The sequence below is a fragment of the Panthera uncia genome (genome assembly GCF_023721935.1).
Source record: "Panthera uncia isolate 11264 chromosome D3 unlocalized genomic scaffold, Puncia_PCG_1.0 HiC_scaffold_8, whole genome shotgun sequence".
Classification (NCBI taxonomy): Eukaryota; Metazoa; Chordata; class Mammalia; order Carnivora; family Felidae; genus Panthera; species Panthera uncia.
In genome coordinates this window covers 75,642,804-75,663,026 of record NW_026057586.1, presented here as the reverse complement: position 1 = coordinate 75,663,026, position 20,223 = coordinate 75,642,804, and the positions used below count along the sequence as shown (strand labels likewise).

General features: G+C 45.3%; 1 protein-coding gene across 5 annotated transcripts in view; it reads right to left on the bottom strand.

Annotated features, from left to right (window-relative positions):
* CIT (citron rho-interacting serine/threonine kinase) overlaps positions 1 to 20,223 on the bottom strand; it is a 159,550-nt gene that overhangs the window by 72,680 nt on the left and 66,647 nt on the right. For all 5 annotated transcript variants that reach the window (XM_049619259.1, XM_049619261.1, XM_049619262.1 and 2 more), the window contains exons 10-15: positions 10,347 to 10,452; positions 9,293 to 9,436; positions 7,938 to 8,057; positions 3,168 to 3,338; positions 2,815 to 2,865; positions 2,241 to 2,294 (exon numbers count right to left, since the gene is read on the bottom strand). In XM_049619259.1, the coding sequence (XP_049475216.1) occupies positions 2,241 to 2,294; positions 2,815 to 2,865; positions 3,168 to 3,338; positions 7,938 to 8,057; positions 9,293 to 9,436; positions 10,347 to 10,452 (646 nt within the window). The remainder of the gene's footprint in view (positions 1 to 2,240; positions 2,295 to 2,814; positions 2,866 to 3,167; positions 3,339 to 7,937; positions 8,058 to 9,292; positions 9,437 to 10,346; positions 10,453 to 20,223) is intronic.

Below are 20,223 nucleotides of genomic sequence, written 5' to 3'. Positions count from 1 at the left end.
CAGCATTAATTTTCACCTTACTTAATTATCTCCTTTGCTAATTAGGGATTTTTTTTTTTACTACTTTTATAAGAAAACAAAATAAAAACTATACTTTAAACTTTTTTTTCAAATAAATACCTGTCAAAGGATACAACAGCCACAGATGCACTGGTAATTCATAAATCTGTGCTTGAAAAAAAAAAAACAGCTAAACCTTTGGAAGTTAATTTTCATTTGGGTCTTAACTATACTGTAGCTCTTATAGCATCAGAGCAAAGATCTGAGCATAAGAAACCAATAGTCTCACACTTATCTGCTTTGAAATATGATTTCTAAAAAGCAAAAACTGTAAAGAAAATTTGAACACTAGCACCATCCAATATGGGAGTCACTAGCTAGACATGGCCCCTGAGCACTTACAAAGTGGTTGGTGTGACTGGAAAATTGATCTTCAGTTTTACTTATGTTTTAATTCATTTAAAAGATGAAACGGTGTAAATATTTTAGTATTGACACATGCAGCAATGATATTTTGGATATATCAGATTAAAAAACTGTATCAAATAACTTCATCTGTTTCTTTTTGCCTTTTTAATGTGGCTACTAGAAAATTTAAAACTACACCAGGAGCTGACATGTGTGGTTGGCATCACACTTGTAGTGTAGAACACAGTTCTAGACAGAAACATGAATCCTCATACAAACTTCTAGCTGAAAGAGGATGGTAGAGGCTTTCATCACTGAGCTCAAGGGTAGGTAAGAAGGGGCGGATTAAGGGATAAAGAAAATGTGGTCTATCCACACAGTGGAATATCACACGGTCTTTATTTATTTTTAAGTTTATTTATTTATTTTTGAGAGAGAGAGAGAGTGCAAGCTGGTAAGGGGCAGAGAGAGAGGGAGACACAGAATCCGAAGCAGGCTCCAGGCTCCGAGCTGTCGGCACAGAGCCCGACCCAGAGCTTGAACTCACAAACCATGAGATCATGACCTGAGCCGAAGTCGGATGCCCAACCAGCTGAGCCACACAGGCACCACACATAGCCTTTCAAAAGAAGGAAATCCTGGGGCGCCTGGGTGGCTCAGTCGGAGAAGCGTCCCACTCTTGATTTTGGCTCAGGTCATGATCTCACGCTTCCTGAGATCAAGCCCCATGTCAGGCTCTGCGCTGGCAGTGCGGAACCTGCTTGAGATTCTCTCTCTCTCTCTCTCTCTCTCTCTCTCTCTCTCTCTGCCTGTACCCTACTCTCTCTCTCAAAATGAATAAATAAACATTTAAAAAAAAAAAAAGAAGGAAATCCTGTCACACTACAATGTGGATGGACCTCAAGGACATCACGTTAAGCAAAATAAGCCAGTTAACAAAAGAACAAATATTGTATGATACTACTCATATGAAGTATCTGAGGTAGTCCACATCACAGAAACAGAACGGTGGTTTACCAAAGGCTAGGGAGAGGAAGGAAGGAGAATTAGCAGGTAAAGAGTCAGTTTGGCAAGATGGAAAAAGTTCTAGGGATTCACTGCACAACAATGTGAATATCCACGACACTACCAAACTCTATACTTAAAATGACAGCACTCCAGAGACAGTGAATTTAGTGTTACGTGCTTTTTAACCACAACTTAAAAGAAAAAAGTAAGAAGAGGCTCTATTAAACCAGGCCAGGAAACACATTCGCATTCCCGATGTGACAGGCATGTCTCAGAATCACATTCATTCCGGTCTTTTCGTTGGCATTTCCAGTGTTTGGCTGAGAGGAGGGTCATTAGCCACCAATGCACAGGATGGTGTAAGCCAAACGCACCCCCTCCCCCACCCCGAGCTGACTCCCCAGTTCCCCCCAGCCCTCCAGTGGGCAGGAATGCTGCCCACAGTTTCTCACCGAAAGCAGTTTGGGTCACGAACAACACCTGCCTCTCTTACAAATGTGCAGAACGGGGAGCCTGGCCCCCTGAAGGGAAAGAAGCTGGCCTCTTGGCCTCTTGGGTTCTGTCATAGTATAATTAGAACTTTTACTTGAGTGTCTCGCACAGCTTGGTTTTTAAAAATAAACACTGCTGACATGTCTCAAAAGGAAAAAAAAAACTATATTCAGAGCTCTGATATTTTCAGGTAATAGCTCACTCCCCCTTCATTTTCCTTGGTGCTGGCTGACTAATTCGGTCTCTCTCATCTTTCAGGCTCCGGGACAAGGCAACGAAAAGTATTTGGAAAGGAGGGGTAAGTTCCCCCAAAAAAATCACCTCAGGCTTACCTTTTCCAGCTTGTCTTGGAGCTCCTGAATTTTGAGCTGTTGCTCAGCATTGATCTATAATTTAAATCCCGGGAAATAAAGCAAAAGGTAAATTGGCATTAACGTCTTGCTACATTTAGCGCAGTTCTATTTTCTGAAGGTTTCTCTGGGGTCTTTTTGTTCTGTTTTCCAGTGCCTACTAATGGAGAGCAAGACCAGTGGCCTATCAGAGAAGGCTTTGAATGTCCCAATGCAAACCTCCATGCTGACAATCTCCCTAGAACCAGCAACATACGTACGGCAAGAGAATTGAAGTTGCCGGTGCCTTAAGACTATAGAAATTTTCACATGTGTTTTCCTAAGAGTCTCGGTTTGTATGTTACTTTGATCGGGCATGATAAAAAATGAGGTGTCTTGTACCCCTCCTGGAACCATACCTAAGCTAAACATGCTTGCCCACAGATTGGTCATCAAAATAAACCTAGAAGAGAGTTCTCGGTCCATTGCAAAAGCATTCTTAACCAATGACTGGCCATGGAGAATAGCATTTAAAAGATTATCTACCAAAAATAGCAACACCAATAATGGAAAATACCTTCTCTAGTTTGGAATATTCTCCCACTTCAGGCTTCCCTTGATCCTTAGCCTGTAATTTAAGAGATAAAACATATTGGGAAATCTCAAGAGCCTTAAAGTCGTATAAAGACAACACCGCCTGCTGTACTTTCTACCAAGAAATAGAAATTATTTGGCCATTTTCTGTGGCCAAATAATGATAATGATGATGATGATAAATAAGTTATCTTCTATAAATAAGGACCAGGAGCTTTGCAGAGTATTCCATTATTCCCCAAACGTACACTGATTAAGCTAGTATTCCCTTTATTCTTGCAAAGACCATCCAGGAGTCTACCCCCCAAAACAGCCTTCTGGCAGGTGGCTGGCTACCTTCATCAGTTTATGCTGACATTCTGTGGCTTTCCGCTTGAACTCTTCAGCAGCGAGCCGAGACTCTCTCAACTCCGATTCATAGAGATCACTCCGTCTCCTCGCTGAAACGAGGTCCTCTTCCAGCTGATTCATCATTAACCTCATTTCTTCCACTTGAGCCTGGTACTCCTAAAGAGCAGGCAAGGGAAGAAGGACGAACTTTAGAACTCCTAAAAGAAAAGACAGGCAGTGAAGACAGAAGACCACGGACCACGGAGGGAAGATGCACATTGAAGGCTGACTGGCAGAGAAGAGACCTGGGGAAAAGGTGGACAGTGACAGGCAGAAGGGAGAGGTGTGGGGAGGGTGAGGAGGAAGCAAAGAACATTAAATCCCTCAACTATTTTAACGTAGATCATGTATCATTAGTAACACCATTTGGAACACATGTGCCTGTACCTAATAAGATCCCCTGAGCAAATAATACTGCACAAGTAGCACAGAACCTTAAGGCATCTGCAACACAGGAGAGCTGAAAGGGATGTTCTTTAAACCACCAGGATAAACTGCTTACATGTAGCTTTCCTCCAAGGGTAATCATTTATATAGATTTGTCCTTTAGAAGTCATGTGCTCCTAACACAATTAGATATGGTACTAGTTTTAAAATTAACCTTTCAGGCTGCACAAGGGGATAATGGGAAATCTCCATGGAAAGACTCTTGGAAGGTGAAACTCATCATGTCGGTTTCTCACCATTAATTTCTCTGGGCCCAAAACTGAATGATGAACTTAACGTTGCTCTTGAAATGCAAGTCACCCAGAAATCTGGAAGAGTCAGAAAGCACTGGCTCTGGTCAAAATAACTTGTGAGGACAACTCCGGAGAAAGAATTATCTTTTTCCCTTGAGCAAACCTCTAAAGTGATCCAAACAGCCTGACCTTTTCCAAAATGAATTTCTAAAATCAAAACAGAACATTTGAATTGGTTTTTCAAAAATTGGATTTACCAGGAGAAATGGGCAGTGGTTTTGAAAACTTTGGGACGAAGTATGAAAATATTCTCTGTTAGCAAAACCAAAGCTTATGCATATTAGGATTTGAATGAGAATGGAGCCAGTCAAAGGTGCCTTGAGGCAGGGGTAGGGATACAAAATGAAAAGAACAAGGAATTGAATCAAGACTATCTTTGATACCCACAATATACATCTCTAAGATCTGTTCTCCCAAGAAATAATTGAAGCGGTATCACTTGAACAAGGACATGTTAACCAGTAAAAACAATAATTGGTTTTTTCAGTAGCAGGGTAGAAAGCAAACCTTTCATCCCATTGTACCAAGCAATACCCCCAGATGCACATTAAAGCCGAGGTGATATTCTTGTGAAAATTGGATAGTTTCCATGCAAGCACACCTCTCTGTATAACTGGAAAGGGAAAAAAAAATGAGTCCAGAGTGGAGCATGGTCTCATTTCACTCCCTCCCACCCATAAGCATACTATTGTTGAAGGTCAAGCCCAGAAGTCACGGGGCACCAGGTTTTCTGGGTGATGCATACTAAGTGGGTGACACGGGTTATATAACCAAAGGTCTTCATAAGCTGCTCACAATTATCTGAACTGACAGAGTGGAACATGAACCGAATTGTGTGAAATGATATATCCTTTATTTACATCTGTTACTTTCTAGACCCCTTGGTCAGAAATGCGCTGTGACTTTTGAGAGGCTCTGGGCACCGTGCCTTCCTGCACCCCTTCCTCCATTAAAAAAAAATGTATTAAAAACTATATTTTAGAGGCATCTGGGTGGCTCAGTCGGTTAAGCGTCTGACTTCGGCTCAGGTCGTGATCTCACGGTTCGTGAATTCGAGCCCCATCTCTGGCTCGCTGTTATCAGTCTGTCAGTGTGGAGCCCACTTCAAATCCTCTGTCCCCCTCTGCCTGCCCCTCCAATGTGCACCACTCTCTCAAAAATAAACCTTTTTAAAAAAAAAAAAAAATCTGTATTTTACAACAGCATTCATATAAAGACAAAAACATTAATATTATCTATGAAAAAGTTCCTTTGACCTAAAAGCTCAACTTTTATCTTCTGATTAAAAAAAAAAAAAGGTAAACATTTTATGGGTCCCTAAAACTACTGTGGCCCTGCTCACAGGCACAAACACCAAGCTGTAGTGGAAGCAAAGTTCTGAGAGAAAATCTTGGGCATCTTTTATCCTCAAGCTCCTTTTTCTGTCTGGAACTTGTCAGTGAGAAGGGAATGTAATTTTCGTGTTTTGTCAAGAGCAAGGACAGAGAGTTGTTCCGTCCCCTCAACGTTTCTCTTTCCTGAGCTGTCAGCACCCAGGGGGAGGAAGGCAAGAATCAGACAACATCTCTATCAGCATTCTGAGCTCTTGGGGTACACAGCTTATTCCACCTCATCTGTTGAGCTGCTGTTATTATGCCGCCCATATCAAGGAAATCCTATAAATCCAACAGCTAACCAAATCCCTGCTTCAGGAAAAAGTCTGAGAGAAAAGAATCAGATCTGTTTCCAAGGAGAGAGAACAGCTGTATCTCAGCATGGGATGGATTGTAGGCCAGCGTTGAGTGGGGTCAAGATGGGGAACCATGGACAACGTTCGAGGTCCACACAAAGTAAGTCTTCTGAATGGAGCCTCAGATATCATAGGAAGATAGTATCAGACATAGTCCTATTCAGTCAGAAATCCCAAAACACCAGTGCCTTCTGTGTGACCCAGACTTCCACTTCCCTTCCTGAGGAAGGGCAAAGGGCATCAGTCATCTCTAGTAATGGTGCCTGAATCCAACTGTCATGTAAGGCTCTTAGGTGTTTTTATTTTACACCAAATGCAAACACTCTACAGGGGTAGCTAAGCAGAAGCAAAATGTTTAGAAAATAAAATAATAAATAGCTGTATGGAAATTAGCTTTTGAGAGAAACAGTGGGGAATAAATGCCAAATCTGGGAGGAATGGACATGCTGCAAACCAACTACTATGGGTCTGCTGAAGAGCAGGAAATGCTTGCTCCTGGACTGCAGACATCCTGGTCTCCCAAAACTCACTTTAATAGATCCATCTTCCGATGAGAAATAAAATCCGAAACTGAGAAGTTTTCTGTCGTCCCCCCCCCCCCCGCCCAACTTTTAGCAATCATTAAATCTAAACCTCCACATGTATGCCAACTGTGGTATGAATCATCAAAGACGGTTCTTTGAACTCAACCACCAGCATGTACCTTTTCAAAATGTCCTGATAATTCAGTTTCTATGGAATTCACGGACACCAGCTGCTCCCTCTGCTGGCCAAATGCAGCTTTCATTTCCCCAGGATGTCACCAAAAAGCAAATCTCCAAAACACATTGAACTAATGGGAGAAAAAGAATCCTATCTCTTGAAACTTTTAGGATGAAAAACTGTGTTGATAAAAGGGGCAATGAGTCAACTGTCAGAGCAGATTTTTCAAACTCTCTGTAACCTTCAAAATCTCTAAGATTAGTATTGGTGTTCAGAACAGATTGCAACATTTCCTTTGCAGGTTATTTATAACATCTTTATCAAGCAGGAGGATATTAACTAACCACTTTAAAATATTAAGGTGATAAAGAGATCATGCCAACAAAGTCCCCAAAACAATCATTCCATCTTTAAAGAAGAGTTAATGGATCGAATGATTTGCAGGAGTCTCTTGTATTAGCAAGTTTGTGCCACCCAGAGACGAAAATGTTCATTGCCATCACTGCTTCCATTAGGTTTCCTGAAATGAATGAGAGTTGCCTGGCAGCTGATAATTCAGCTCTCCAATTGCTCAGTGCCATCTCTTCATTAAAGTTTCCATTTACAGTTTCTTCAAAGGACAGAAAAATCCATGCTAAAAAGGAAACAATGAGGCGAAGTAAAAATGAACCATCTAAAAAGAAAACCCTTTTAGAAAGGAAAAGAGAGAGAGAGGGAGAGTAAGCTTTTTAAACATCTTGATTCTCTTTTCTGAACACTCAGGGGATGGCTTTCTGCACTCAGATTCCCCGCGTTAATTCTGACTCAGCTTTCGCTGCTCAAACTCTTCTTCTATATCTTTACAGATGCTACGACTTATCCTGTCTTTTCCCAAAAACTTAAAGTGCATCTGAGAAGCTATGTAAAAGTATTTCATTTTTTTGGTGGTCTAAAGCAGAGATTGGCAAACTTTTTCTCTAAAAAGCCAGACAGTCAGCCATCTCTGCTTTGTAGGCCATATGGTCTTTGTCACCACTACCTACCCCTGCCATTGTAGTGTGATAAGCAGCCATGGACACCACATAAATGAATGGGCACGGCTGTGTTCCAATAAAACTTTGTTTATGGATGCTGAACCAAGCACCCACATAATTTTCCATATAATTTTCACATGTCTTGAAATATTCTTCTTTTCTTTTCTTTTTCCCCCCCTAACCAGTTAAAAATGCAAAAATCAATCTGAGCGTGTGGCCATGGAAAACAGGTGGTGAGCCAGATTCGCCCCATAGGCCGCAGTTTGGCCACCTTTGTTCTAAACCTACACCTTTAAGTGAAATGAGTAGCCAGGATGGGGTGCAGACCTCAAAAGGAGCTAGAACACGAGCTCCACCATTTACATAAACCATGGAGAATCTAGTTTTCAAATGACCTACATAGCTCTCTCTCCTCCTCCCAACCCCCGTTTCCCTCTCTCCACCCTCCCCCCAACCCGCCACCCGCCCAAACACGCCGCTCTTGGAATCAGAGGTCCGAGGTGCAGCCATGCTCCCCAGCATCAGGTCATACCTGCTCTTTGATTTCCTGGAGCTTCCGGCTCTGCTCTCTGATGTCATGGAGAAGCTGAAGCGCTTTGTCATCCTCCTGGGACACCTCCATCCGTGCTTGCTCCAAACTTCGCTTTAAGCTCTAAGGAAAGCAAAAATTTTAATAGGGATGCCCTGTGGTGCCTGCTCTGTTTGAAAAGATTCATTAAGGGAGCTGCAAGCTGCTTCGCGGACACCAAGACGGTTTCGGGTGACGGAGCAAAGTTGACAACTTCCAGTTGGTTGCTGGCTCCGGTTTTCATCCTGTAAAAACCCCTTGGTTCAAGAATCATCATCTCAACCTTGTGACCACGTGGGTCCAGCCTGAAACTTCATCACAACCTGCCTCCTACCGCCATCTACCTGTCCTACCAGATACTTACTTGTACGTTCAGGACTAAAAACCAATGAGGTCCCTTAGCCTTTTGTTAAACCACCATGGGGACAGCTACAGAGTCTTTTCTGGAATATCATTTATTAGAGGGCTCTCCGGTATAGGTCCCTCTTTCAAAGCAGCAATGACTTCCTTCTTCCCTAGTTGTCATTTAAGACTCCAAGAAGTCTATTTCCACCTCCTGGCTTACGTCTCCTGGACACCTTTCATCCATAAGGTTCCCTCAATGCTTCAGTGGCACTGAAATACATATCTGAAATACAACTTCACCCACCACTGAAAGGCAGCCAAATCTGGAATGGAAACATAGCAGTTATTCTTAATCAGCCACGTTCTATAGATTTCCTTCTCCCTTGTGAAAAAAACTTGAAAAATGTGGGATTCAACTTCTTAAGACTGTTTAATTGGCCACATTAAAAAAAACACCTGAATGAAAAATTTAACGAGACAATGGAGAAGACAGTCTACTCTTGTGAAGGAAAGGAGAAAAAAAAAAAAAGTCACATGGTAAATAATGACAGAGGGTCTGGGTTTTTACAGGCTGAGTCTTCTTGTTGCTACACTGGTTCTAGGCGATGGAAAACTGATCTTGGGCGGATTTGTTTATTTAAGAGTTGGGTTCCTGAGGCTGATCGTGTTGGACAGGATATAGACCAGAGAGGTTGGGATGGGAGGTGTTAGGACCCTCTGTAGCTCACTGCGGTGACAACTATGACAGTATCCAGGCTCCGCAGCCTACCTGGACTCCTGGAGCCCAGTCTCGCTGTTCGGGGACCTCCCGCCTGGCTCACTGCCAATCACACACCTTGCCTTTGAATACTCCCTCTCTCTCTACTGTCTGCCATTGGCTGTGATGTGCCTCATGAAGCCGTCATGAAACAGGATGAGACACACACGACAGGAAGTGCCACCTCCGAGGGAAGGGGACTTTGGGGAAGGCTCACACTGCATTCTGTGATGTAGGTAGCAAGGTCCTGCTCCAGGAGGGATCTCTGAGTCTCAGAGGCCTTCAGCTCCACCTCCTTCTGACTAAGCACAGCCTCCACCTCTGACACTCTCCGATGTAACCGGGTCATTTCCTGCTCCATCTGAAACAGACACATCGACAGGTTAAAAGGGCCCGTGGAGGTTCGTCAGGAGCAATCAAATCTCAAGCAGCCGCCGAAACCACCTGGTGGTCTGGGCTGGCGTTAATTCGCCAAAGGTTGGGAAGGAGATACCATCGCTTCTTCGCCCGGGAGTGCACAGTTCTTCGTAAGGACAGTCACCAATGCTAAGTCACTCCTCTCATCCAAGACTCGGTTCACACTTGGTCACTTCTCTAGCCCAGTGAGCAGGGAAGCCACAATCATCATTTTTCACCTGTATGCTTTTTGGGTTTAGTTTGGCTTTCTGCACACGTCACTTTAATTTTATCCCAAATCCATCTTGATCCCCCCCATCTCCTTGCAAAGATCTAGAGGACAAATCCAGGACAGGGCAAGGAGATATGTATTCGTCTGCACTCTTAGGAGTCCCAGGCAAGCAGTGGGTTTTATGAGCTTCCAGAGAGCTGCCCCTAGGCAGGAACAGTGAGCGTTAAGAGACGTTGAGCATAGTCAACACAGTGGCCGCAGTTACATAAGCAGGAGTTTTAAAGGACTAAGAAGAGAGACTTCGCATCACTCAAAGCGGATGGGATGCATCTCGGCCACAGGTGAGGACCCACGCCACCTGCCGGAAGAAGCAGACATCTGGCTGGGTCATGCTGAGGAACGGGCCGTTTTAAATCCAGGGCCTCCTCTGGTTAAGATTTAAAGGATTTACGGCAACGTCAAGGCCTGAATTCATCTCCCTCTGAGCTGCTGGAGGCGAGACTTCAGCGAGGGAGGGAGCGCCTCGCCCGCTGGGTATGGATCAGGTGGCTCAGCGCCAGCAGCGGCCCCGGGCGGATCCCTTGGCATAGATTGACGGGAGGATCCTGGAGCAAGGAGGGAGGCCGGCTGCGGAAATAAATACCTTGTGGCACTTGTCCTGGGAGTCTTGCAGCTCTTTGCTTTTGATGAGAAGTTTCTTTTCCATGGAGCTAGTCTTGGCAGGGGAGTCCAGACTTGACACAACAGACCTAGATACGAAAACCAGCGTTAAGGTGGCCAGCAGATGGTTCTGAAAAAGCCGCTTTCAGAAACTGCGGCAGAGAGGACAGACCTGCCGGAGTTCTGTGGCCGTCAACAGAGCTGGCTTGAGAAGCTTCTGATGACATCAAGGCCACGAGGCACAGAGCTGGACAGAAGCAAAAACTCTGGAGGCAGACAGACCTGGGTGTAAACTCAGTCGCCGCTGACCTGAGGCAATGATTCAGCCTCTCTGAGCCTTGGTTGCCATCTATGAACAGATAGGCACTCTGCACCTGCTCTGTTCCACAAACTGTTCCAGGTCCTGGAACAGCTGTGAACAAGATGCACAAGGCCCCTGCCCTCCTGGAGCTGACATTCACAGAGGGCAGACAGACACACACACACAAAGGTTACAGATGATGTCAAAGAAGGAGACGGGTGATATGGTACGAGAGAGGAAATGGGGTCAGCGGGCCTGGTCTAAGCAAAGGTGACCAGGGAGGGCCTCTCTGAGTGGTGACATCTGAGCTGGGGCCTGATGGGTAAGGAGGTGCCAGCCACCAATTCTCTGGAAAGAAGCAAGCTCCAGGAAGGGGGAAAACGGATGCAAAGGCCCTGAGGCAAGAGTGAGCTAACACAGCATGTGCCTAACAAACGTCATTAGTAACTGTGCTGATCAAATTACTGGCTCTTGTATCCCCAAGCTAGCCAGTTTGGTTCTGTTTCATTTTGTAAAAGCAGCTAATGCATATTACGGTGGGCCCGCCCCCACCACGCCCACGTCCCGATCCCAGGAACTTGTGGATCTGTTACCAGACGTGGCAGAAAGGGACTTTGCAATGGGATTAAGTTAAGGATTCTGAGATGGAGGAGATTATCTTGGATTTACTGGGCAGATGCAACATTATCACAAGGGTCCTTTGAAAACCAAAGCAGAGGAGGAAGGGGATGTGACAACAGAAGTAGGGTCGCAGTCAGAGAGATTGAAGATGCTACACTGCTAGCTTTGAAGGTGGAGGAAGGGGCCTCGAGCCAAAGAAACTGGGCGGCCTCTAGAAGCCAGGAAAGGCAAGGAAACAGATTCTCTCCGAGAGGCTCTGAAGAGTATAGCCTTGTCTGCACCCTGATCTCAGCCCAGCAAAACCCATCTTGGATTCCTGGTCTCCAGAAGTGTAAGGTGATAAATTTGTGCTATTTTACGCCACTTATTTGTGGCGACTTCTTACAGCAGCAACAGGAAACCGGAACACTTCCTGAGCACGGACTACCCACATGGCTCTGGGTCTAATGCTAGATATGTCTTGACTCTTTCTTCTCTATAGTTCTATGAGGCAGATACGATTTATTATCCTCATTCTATACATGGGGAGGCTGCCAATTAATAAATGGCTCCTGTTGGTCTTCACAGAGAGCTGGAGTGAGTGTGGAGGTTGACTGATGCATCCGACAGAATTCTCAGGGTGAGATCACAAAGCAGGGCAGCATGACCTCCCGAGAGAGGGGTAGAAGGAGGCCCTCTCCACAAAAAGGAGGCACTCACCCACATGTGGACATGTACCTCACACACACTGCCACATCCCTAGAAGCCGTTAGTCATGGGCGGAGAGGATACCCATCACCCAGGGCGGCTGCCCACAGTGGTCGGCACCCTGGACAAGAACACCAGGACCGGTGAAGGGCAGGGCCCAGGGAACAGAAAGGCTCTTGTGCTCAGACAGACGTGCGCAGAGCCCACCGCTGCCCCACACACCCATCTTTGTCGCTTTGGTAACAGACCCGCAGGAGCGGTGGGTCAGTGAGCATTCACTTCTTACCAGCAGGTGAAAGTTCTGCTTTCTGATGCCCAAACTACTTCCCAATCAATATCATGTCCATTTCCTGCGGCAACTCAGACCTTTCACCCTGGCCCAGTGGCAAGGGCTGACATGACAGCGCTGGCTCACTGGACCCCAGGGACAGCTCCCTACATGTGCACTGTAGGGCAGCAAAGTGAATTGACACCCAGAGTCATGCTGCTCTATTCAAAATCTGACTCTGCCACTCACTGAGCCTCAGTCTCCTCATCTGTATAATGGGGATAACTCTCAACCTACTTTAAAGAGTTCGTGTGAGATTAAATGAGCTTATCTCATGGCACAGTGTCTGGCACATTACAAGGGTTCGGTAAATGTCAACCATTACTATTATCATTACCATTTTTATCATCACTACCCATGCAATAGTGTAAATAGCACATGCCTCCCAGGTCTAAAACAGTTGCTTGAAATAGTAAAACTCAGGGGGCTGAAAGTGCTCTGTGCTATTACTCACATTAAAACAAATATTGATTACTCACAAAAATGGGCAAGAGGGAATGAAATCCCAAAATAAATCTTCCTTTTTGTTTTAATATTTATTGTTGAGAGAGAGACAGACAGAGAGAGAGAGAGAGCGAGCGCACGCGCAAGCTGGTGAGGGGAGAGAGAGAGGGAGACACAGAATCCAAAGCAGGCTCCAGGCTCTGGGCTGTCAGCACAGAGCCCGAGGCAGGTCTCAAACTCACAAACCGCAAGATCATGACCTGGGCCAAAGTTGGACGCTTGACTGACTAAGCCACCCAGGTGCCCCAGAAATAAATCTTTTTTTTGTTTTATTTTATTTTTTTTAAGTTTGAGAGAGAGAGCGCAATAGGGGGAGGGGGAGAGACAGACTGAGAGAATTCCAAGTAGGCTCCATGCTGTCAGCACAGTGCTCAACACGGGGCTTGAACATGACCTGAGCCGAAACCAAGAGTTGGACACTTAACCAATGGAGCCACCCAGGCACCCCCAGAAATAAATCCTTTTTCAGATATTACTTTTGGCTAAAAATTTTAATCAAGTTCTGCAGCTCTCACTAGCCTATTTTCCACCTAAAATCTAGCCAAAACACACACACACACACATACACACACACACACACACAGTTTTTCTTTTCAATCTGAGATGAAATGGGTTGCTTGGTGTGGCCTTGGGTTGTCTTTGCTACTTCCTTTATTCCTGACATCACTCTGGTGGGTAGGCTAGAGAAGACCCAAACCACCTGAGGGAGGGATGGTCCATAGACAGGGTCCTTGGTCCTTTAGTATTCAGGAGGTACTCACATGTCACTCAGTTACACACTGACCTGGGGCAGGGATGACAGATGAGGTCACAACTATCTGCACCTGAGCACAGAACCAGCCCCTTTTAGAAGAACCAAGACAGGGGGTGCGGGATCTTGGGGTGGGAAGTGGCCCCAAAACTTCGATGACACATGGAGGACAGGATCCAGCTGTGTTCAATGTTTAAAGTGCGCTGCTGTGGGGACAAAAGCCGATTGCTTATTCACCACCCCCCGCTCCAAAAAAAAGTGTTTCTAGGTCACTCATTAATGGGGCCAAGAATCCAGGGGACGTGCGCCCCCCACCCACCTGCACTCACAGGAGACAGCGAGACGCCCTCCTTGTCCCTGAGGCCCAACTCCCTCCTTCTATTTTGATAGCTGTTTTGATGCTTGACAAATGTTCACTGTTTAGAAGTTCTAAGTACAGCAATTAAGAGCTCTTCAGAAGCAAAGTGCTAAAGAAAATCTTTTTTTTTTTTTTTTTTTTTTTTTTTTAAGAATAAATAAAAATCACACCTAAAAAAAGCTACGGTAAGAATGCCGATTCTGAACCCAACTTGTACCAATAATCCCACAGCAGGAATGTGATTGGAGGACAAGGCTGGGGATGGAGGGCAGAAAGGTCAACACAGCTTTCTGGAACTTCCCTGGTCTTCAACCAGTCTGCACATTAGAATCATGTGGAAAGCTTTTATAAAGTACCGATGTCGGGATGCCTGGGTGGATCAGTCAGTTAAGCGTCCGACTTTGGCTCAGGTCATGATCTCGCGGTTCACAAGTTCGAGCCCCCTGTCGGGCTATGTGCTGACAGCTCAGAGCCTGGAGCCTGCTTCTGAGTCTGTGCCTCCCTCTCTCTCTGCCCCTCCCCCGCTCACATTCTGTCTCTCTCCCTGAAATAAACATAAATAAATAAAAAACTTAAAAAATAAAGTAGCGACGTAGGGTAGTAGAAATACTCCATGTGATACTACTATAATGGTGGATACGTGTCGTTACACATTTGTCCAAGCCCACAAAATGCACACCACTAAGGGTGAACCCTAAGGTAAACCATGGACTTTGGGTGATGGTGACATGTCAGTGTAGATTCATCAACTGTAAAAAGAGCACCCCTCTTGGTGTGGGATGTTGATGATGAGGGACACTGTGCATATTTGGGGGCAGGGGGTAAATGGGAAATCTCTGTACCTCTTGCTAACATTGTTGTGAACCTAAACTTGCTCTTAAAAAAATAGTCTTTAAAAAACAAAAACAAAAACAAAAAAAACCCCTGATGTCCAGGGCCCAACCAGACCAATTAAGCCAGAGACTAACTGGAAGTAGGGCCTGGGCAGCACTTTTGTCAAAAGCTCTCCTGTGATTCTAATGTACAGAGAGGATTGAGAATCATGATGCTAATTAATAAGAATGGACCTGTGATTTAGGGTCTAGGTTTTTAAGACTCATAGTATGACTGTCCCCAACAACTGGCTCCAGGTGGCATTTTTGGCCAGGCCATTTCGTATTGGTGCCTTTTGGTCACTCTTTGAGTGGGAACACAGTTTTGAAGTTAATCATGGTGGGCTATCAATTTCAAAACAATGTACAGATTTCAGAAACTGATTTAAGACTATTCCTACCCCCATTTTTAATAAGTCAACTGCAATATACCATTTCCATGAATTACTTCTGTAAAAGAAATATACTAGAGACAAGTATGGCTCAACATATTTGTATTCTATTTATTTTTCACGTAGACACCTAGTTAAGAAAGTCAGAAGTCCTGCCCTCAAACAACTAACACTGCAGGAGAGAGAATTAATGTCACTATTTGTCATCACTAATAGTGCTCATTTATTGAGCACTTAACTATGCATCAGACACTAGATACTTTACAGATTACCTCACTGAACTCACTCAACAATCCAAAGAGGTGGGCATTGTCATCCCATGGCAATGAGGCAAAGGAATAGCTGACCCTATGGCCTCTATGTGCTCCTAGCCCATCAGGATGATGTGGGCACAGGTGTGGTGCAGGAGAGCTGGGTTTTGGTTCAAAGTTGGGCTCTGGAACCCAACAGCCATGGGTTCAAATCCCAACTCCGCTACTACTCGGCTGGACAGCCCCGGACAAACCCAAGAAAAGCAACCTGAGAAAACAGCTGCATAGACCCTGAGAGCTCACAGAAGAAAGGGAAATGGATCACTCAGGGAAGGTAACATCTATCCGTGACTGGCTGTGTGCAATCCTGGGAAGGCAAATCCAAGGCTGAGCCCAGGACAGTCCGGGTGCCCAAGAACATCCATTCAGGTTAGACCACAGCCACCCCCCAAAACAGCTCAACGCACACACAAAAGCAACTCTTCCTCCCTTGTTTGGCAGCTCAGGGGGGTAATTACATAGGAGACAGTACAGACGTTAGAGGCCCGGGCTGGTTCATGCTCCGGGCTCGATGAGATGCAGTACAATGAGGATGCTAATAAAAGAACATGCAGCCTGCCCACACATTGCTTGCCTACTCCTCCTGGCCACATCTCGGATACACAGCCAGTTATACCCATGGAGAGAAAAGGCACTTCTGAGCAGCGGGTGCACGCAGCCACCCACCCACACGCAGCAGTGCTGTCTCTTCAAACATGAAGCCAAGTTTGGGTTTTCCTCTTTTTTCCAGCTTCTATTTTCTAGAAAAATTTACTCTGAAATCAACATCTCGTCCTGATATACACATCTGCTTTATAATTATAGAGGCACAAAGAGTATTAGCAGAGGTAATGGTGTATGACACACAGAGGGAAGGTCGGGCTTGGTCGTTTCCGCTGCAGCAAAAAGAATATTTTCTTAAAATGTGTTAGATGTGACCTAAAAATTGCTTTCCGTGTAACTTGAACATTTAAGTACCAATGATAAAAAGAAGTTTTCCCGATGTCTATAATAATCCACAGAACTCAAAAAAAATGCCTTAATACGCTACCAAGGGAATGCTTCATATCAAAAGAAAATACAATCTGTACTTCCATCCTAAAGAAAGTATATGTATTGAGTACTCTCTCATCACTGCTGTAATAATTAAGGTCATGCATAAGCATCAAGCCATCCATTTATTCGCTTAAGAATAGGATCCTAAGACCATAGAAGATGCCACCAGATCACTGAGAGCATAGATCACAAATCACAGATATTCTTGAGATAACCAAGAATGGATACTTGAGTCTAAACCGAGGGGATTCAAAATTAGCTCAGCTGAGGGCCCTACCTTAATTGTGGCCAACAGCACTAAAAATACATGCAACTGCAAGATGTAATATGGTGCAAAAAATAAAACACTCATCAGCATTCTGTTCCAAAAATATATTGGCTTTTAAGATTGAGCATTCTGAAATTTATGAACTAACTTTATAAGCCCATTTCAAAATACACAAGCAGTGTCCGTCATGAACACTTGGAAATATTAAAAATATTGTTCTACTAAAGTTTCAGAGTCTAGCTGGCTTTGGGGCGCTCCCACCAACCCACACACATCACATATGCATACACACACACACACACACACACACACACACACACACACACACACACCAGAGCAGTGGTCTCCAGTTGGATTAGAGCATTTGCTTTAGAATGATTGATAGGTAACTCAAGAATCATTTACGGGGCGCCTGGGTGGCTCAGTCGGTTAAGCGTCCGACTTCAGCTCAGGTCACGATCTCACGTTTGTGGCTTTGAGCCCCACGTCGGGCTTTGTGCTGACGGCTCAGAGCCCAGAACCCGCTTCGGATTCTGTGTCTCCCTCTCTCTCTGCCCCTCCCCCACTGGCACTCTGTCCCTCTCTCTCTCAAAAAAATAAAAAAAAAAAAACATAAAAAAAGAATCATTTATTAAAAATCACATTATTAATGAAAGTGTAGACTCGTGATTTCCAATACAGTCTCCACCTCTAAGCCAGTGCTAGCTCTGTGGGTCACCGTCACTGACAGACTTCCACCTCCTCCCTGGATGGCTGCAGTGACCTAACCAACCTCCTCGAGTCCAATTCTTGTTGCCCTTCCATCCACCACACAGCAGTCAATGAGAACCACATCTACCATGTCCCTACTCCAAACCCAAACCTGAAGACCTGTCTTGCCTCAACTCTGACCCCACTCCCCATGCATCCCGAAGCTCCAACTACCCCACTGGGCTCTGTGCTCACTGGATGCCCACAGGCTAGTCCCGGCCTCAGGCACCAGCATGGTCATAGAACCCCTATCCCGGGTTCTAATTTCTTCACAGCCCTCACCATCATCTGAAAATCTTTTATGAACTTATTTATCCTCTGTCTCCCCCAACAGAATGCTAGCTTCTTGAGAGCAAGGACCTTGTCTGTCAGTTACGCCATAAGCCCTAGAACATATTTGTGGAGGGAACCAATGCGTGAATGAAGGGTATGCCAAATATTCCTGTGCACCAGGCAGCCTCAGTTTAAAGGTTACAGTGGCCAAGGGAATCCAAACAAGTCCACCGAATTAACGTTGGCACGATAAAGCTTTCTGGCCCTCGCTCGGGAGATGCCCAGACACGCTGGTTCTAGGACAGCAGTGTCACGATGACACACACACTGTCCCCTCCAGGGGACACTCAAACACTGGAGGGGGCGGGGAGTGCATGACACCCAGGTTGGGCACAGCACCAAGTTCCAGACTCCACTGGAAACCGGATCCGACCAGAAGCCTTGAGCACGTTTTAGGGAAGGAACCGGTTTAGCCAACACATCATGGACTCCATTCAGAGTAAAAAAAATTGGATGGAGATATTAGGACATCTGTCAGGCACCCCACGTGGAGCCTGATTCTCTCAATGGGCAGAAACCAGCAAGATGTCTTTATAAACTCAAGCAGGGAAGAAAGGAGAATTGAAAGTATTCCTAGGCCCATCCTCATCCCCAAAATAACAAGACTACAAAATGGACACTCGCTCCACTCCAGGTGCTAACGCTACATGCTTTGTGTGTTCCTAGCAGGTGGGCGCTGTAACAACTCCCACTTTATATACCTAAGGGGACTGATGCTGGGAGAATTTAAATGGCCTCATTCACACAGGTGGTGAGCGGCAGAGGCTAGAACCCACATCTACCTGATTCCAAAGCCCGGACTTCTAATGAGTGTACCACAGTCTGTCCCCCGAAATAAAGAATATTTATGTCAACTCTAAAGTTAAACGTGGGAAAAGTTGGCCATTCTCTGCCACACGCAAGGTGTGAACTTTAGTAAGTGACCCAAGCTCCATGAGCAGTATCTGTATCTGTAAAAGATTGGGTGGCTGAGATTAAACGAGAATGTTTGTCAAGCACTTGGAATAGTGTGTGGCGCAGTGAATTTTCAGTCAGATCCACTTTCTCACCGTTATTATTAGGCTAGCCTGCAGGTCCCGCATAATCCAGGGAAATCATGAGTGTTAGAGGCAGAAGAGCGCAGTGGTTCTGGAGGCAGCCAGCTATGGGTCTACGTCTTAGATGTGTTACTACCTGCAAGACCTCAGGAAAAGACCTTACCCCGGCTGAGCCTCAGTGTCCTCATCTGTAAAATGGGGATCACACCTGCTACCTCACAGAGTCATGGCAAGACTGTGAAGACTTTGTGAGCTAATGCATGTAAATGCATTCAGCATAGCTCCGGGCACACAAGAAGTGCTCCATAGAGGACAGCATCCATTAGCACTTGTATAAACTGTGCAGAAGGAATTGGCATAATCCCTGGCTACTTTAGTGTAATTCAATTTGAAAAATGTTCTTTGAAGACCTTCCAAGGGCAAGGCACTTTTTCAGGCAAAAGGTGGAAGACATGGTCCCTGTCCTCAATGAGCACTGAGCAATGTGACCAGGCACAGGGGACAAGAAGGAGGTACGAATGAAAAAGGAAGGCTGGGGGTCTTGGCATACCAGGCTTGAATACCAAGTTCTGGAGTGGCCATTAATTCTGTGCACACTGTGATGCCACTGAAGGTCTGAGCAGGAGAATGACATCATCCAACTTGTGCTTTGGAAGAATTCCATCCTCTGTGAAGAATGGATCAGATCTGGGAAAACTGGAGGCAGAGGAATCGGTTAGGAGACTACTGCAATAGTCCAAGCAAAATTCCATGAGGGGTGACGGTAAGGACAGAAAGACGGGCACAGATCCAAGTATCATCCTAGAGGTGTAACTTAGAGGACTTGGCAAATGATGGGCTGGTGGGGGAGATGGAACAGATCTCTTGTCTACAAGGCTAGAAAAAGTGGTAGTTTCTCAAATGAAATGAGAAAACCAAAACTGGCACCTACTGGCTTACTGAGTGACCACACAAGTCTGTCTGTGTTGGGAGGGAACAGAGTACAGGGATGTTGAGAAACTGGTAGAACGTCCTGGCAATAATGAACACAGGACATTCTGGGAGGAAGGCCACGGGGAAAGAAGAGTGTAAGTCAAGGAACCGAATGAGATCAGCAAGAACGGGCTAAAAAGGTTAACTGAGGATGGAACTTGAGACAGTGCAACATTTCAAGGACCTGGAACAGACGATGACAGCCAAGAAGCAGTGAGATTGGCAGTCAGAGAGGTAGGAGGGAAACCCGAGTTTCCACGAGGCAGAAGTGAAGCCGGCAGAAAGTTTCAAGACACGTGCGGTAACTGACGATATCGTGTGGCACGGTGGGGATCACTGG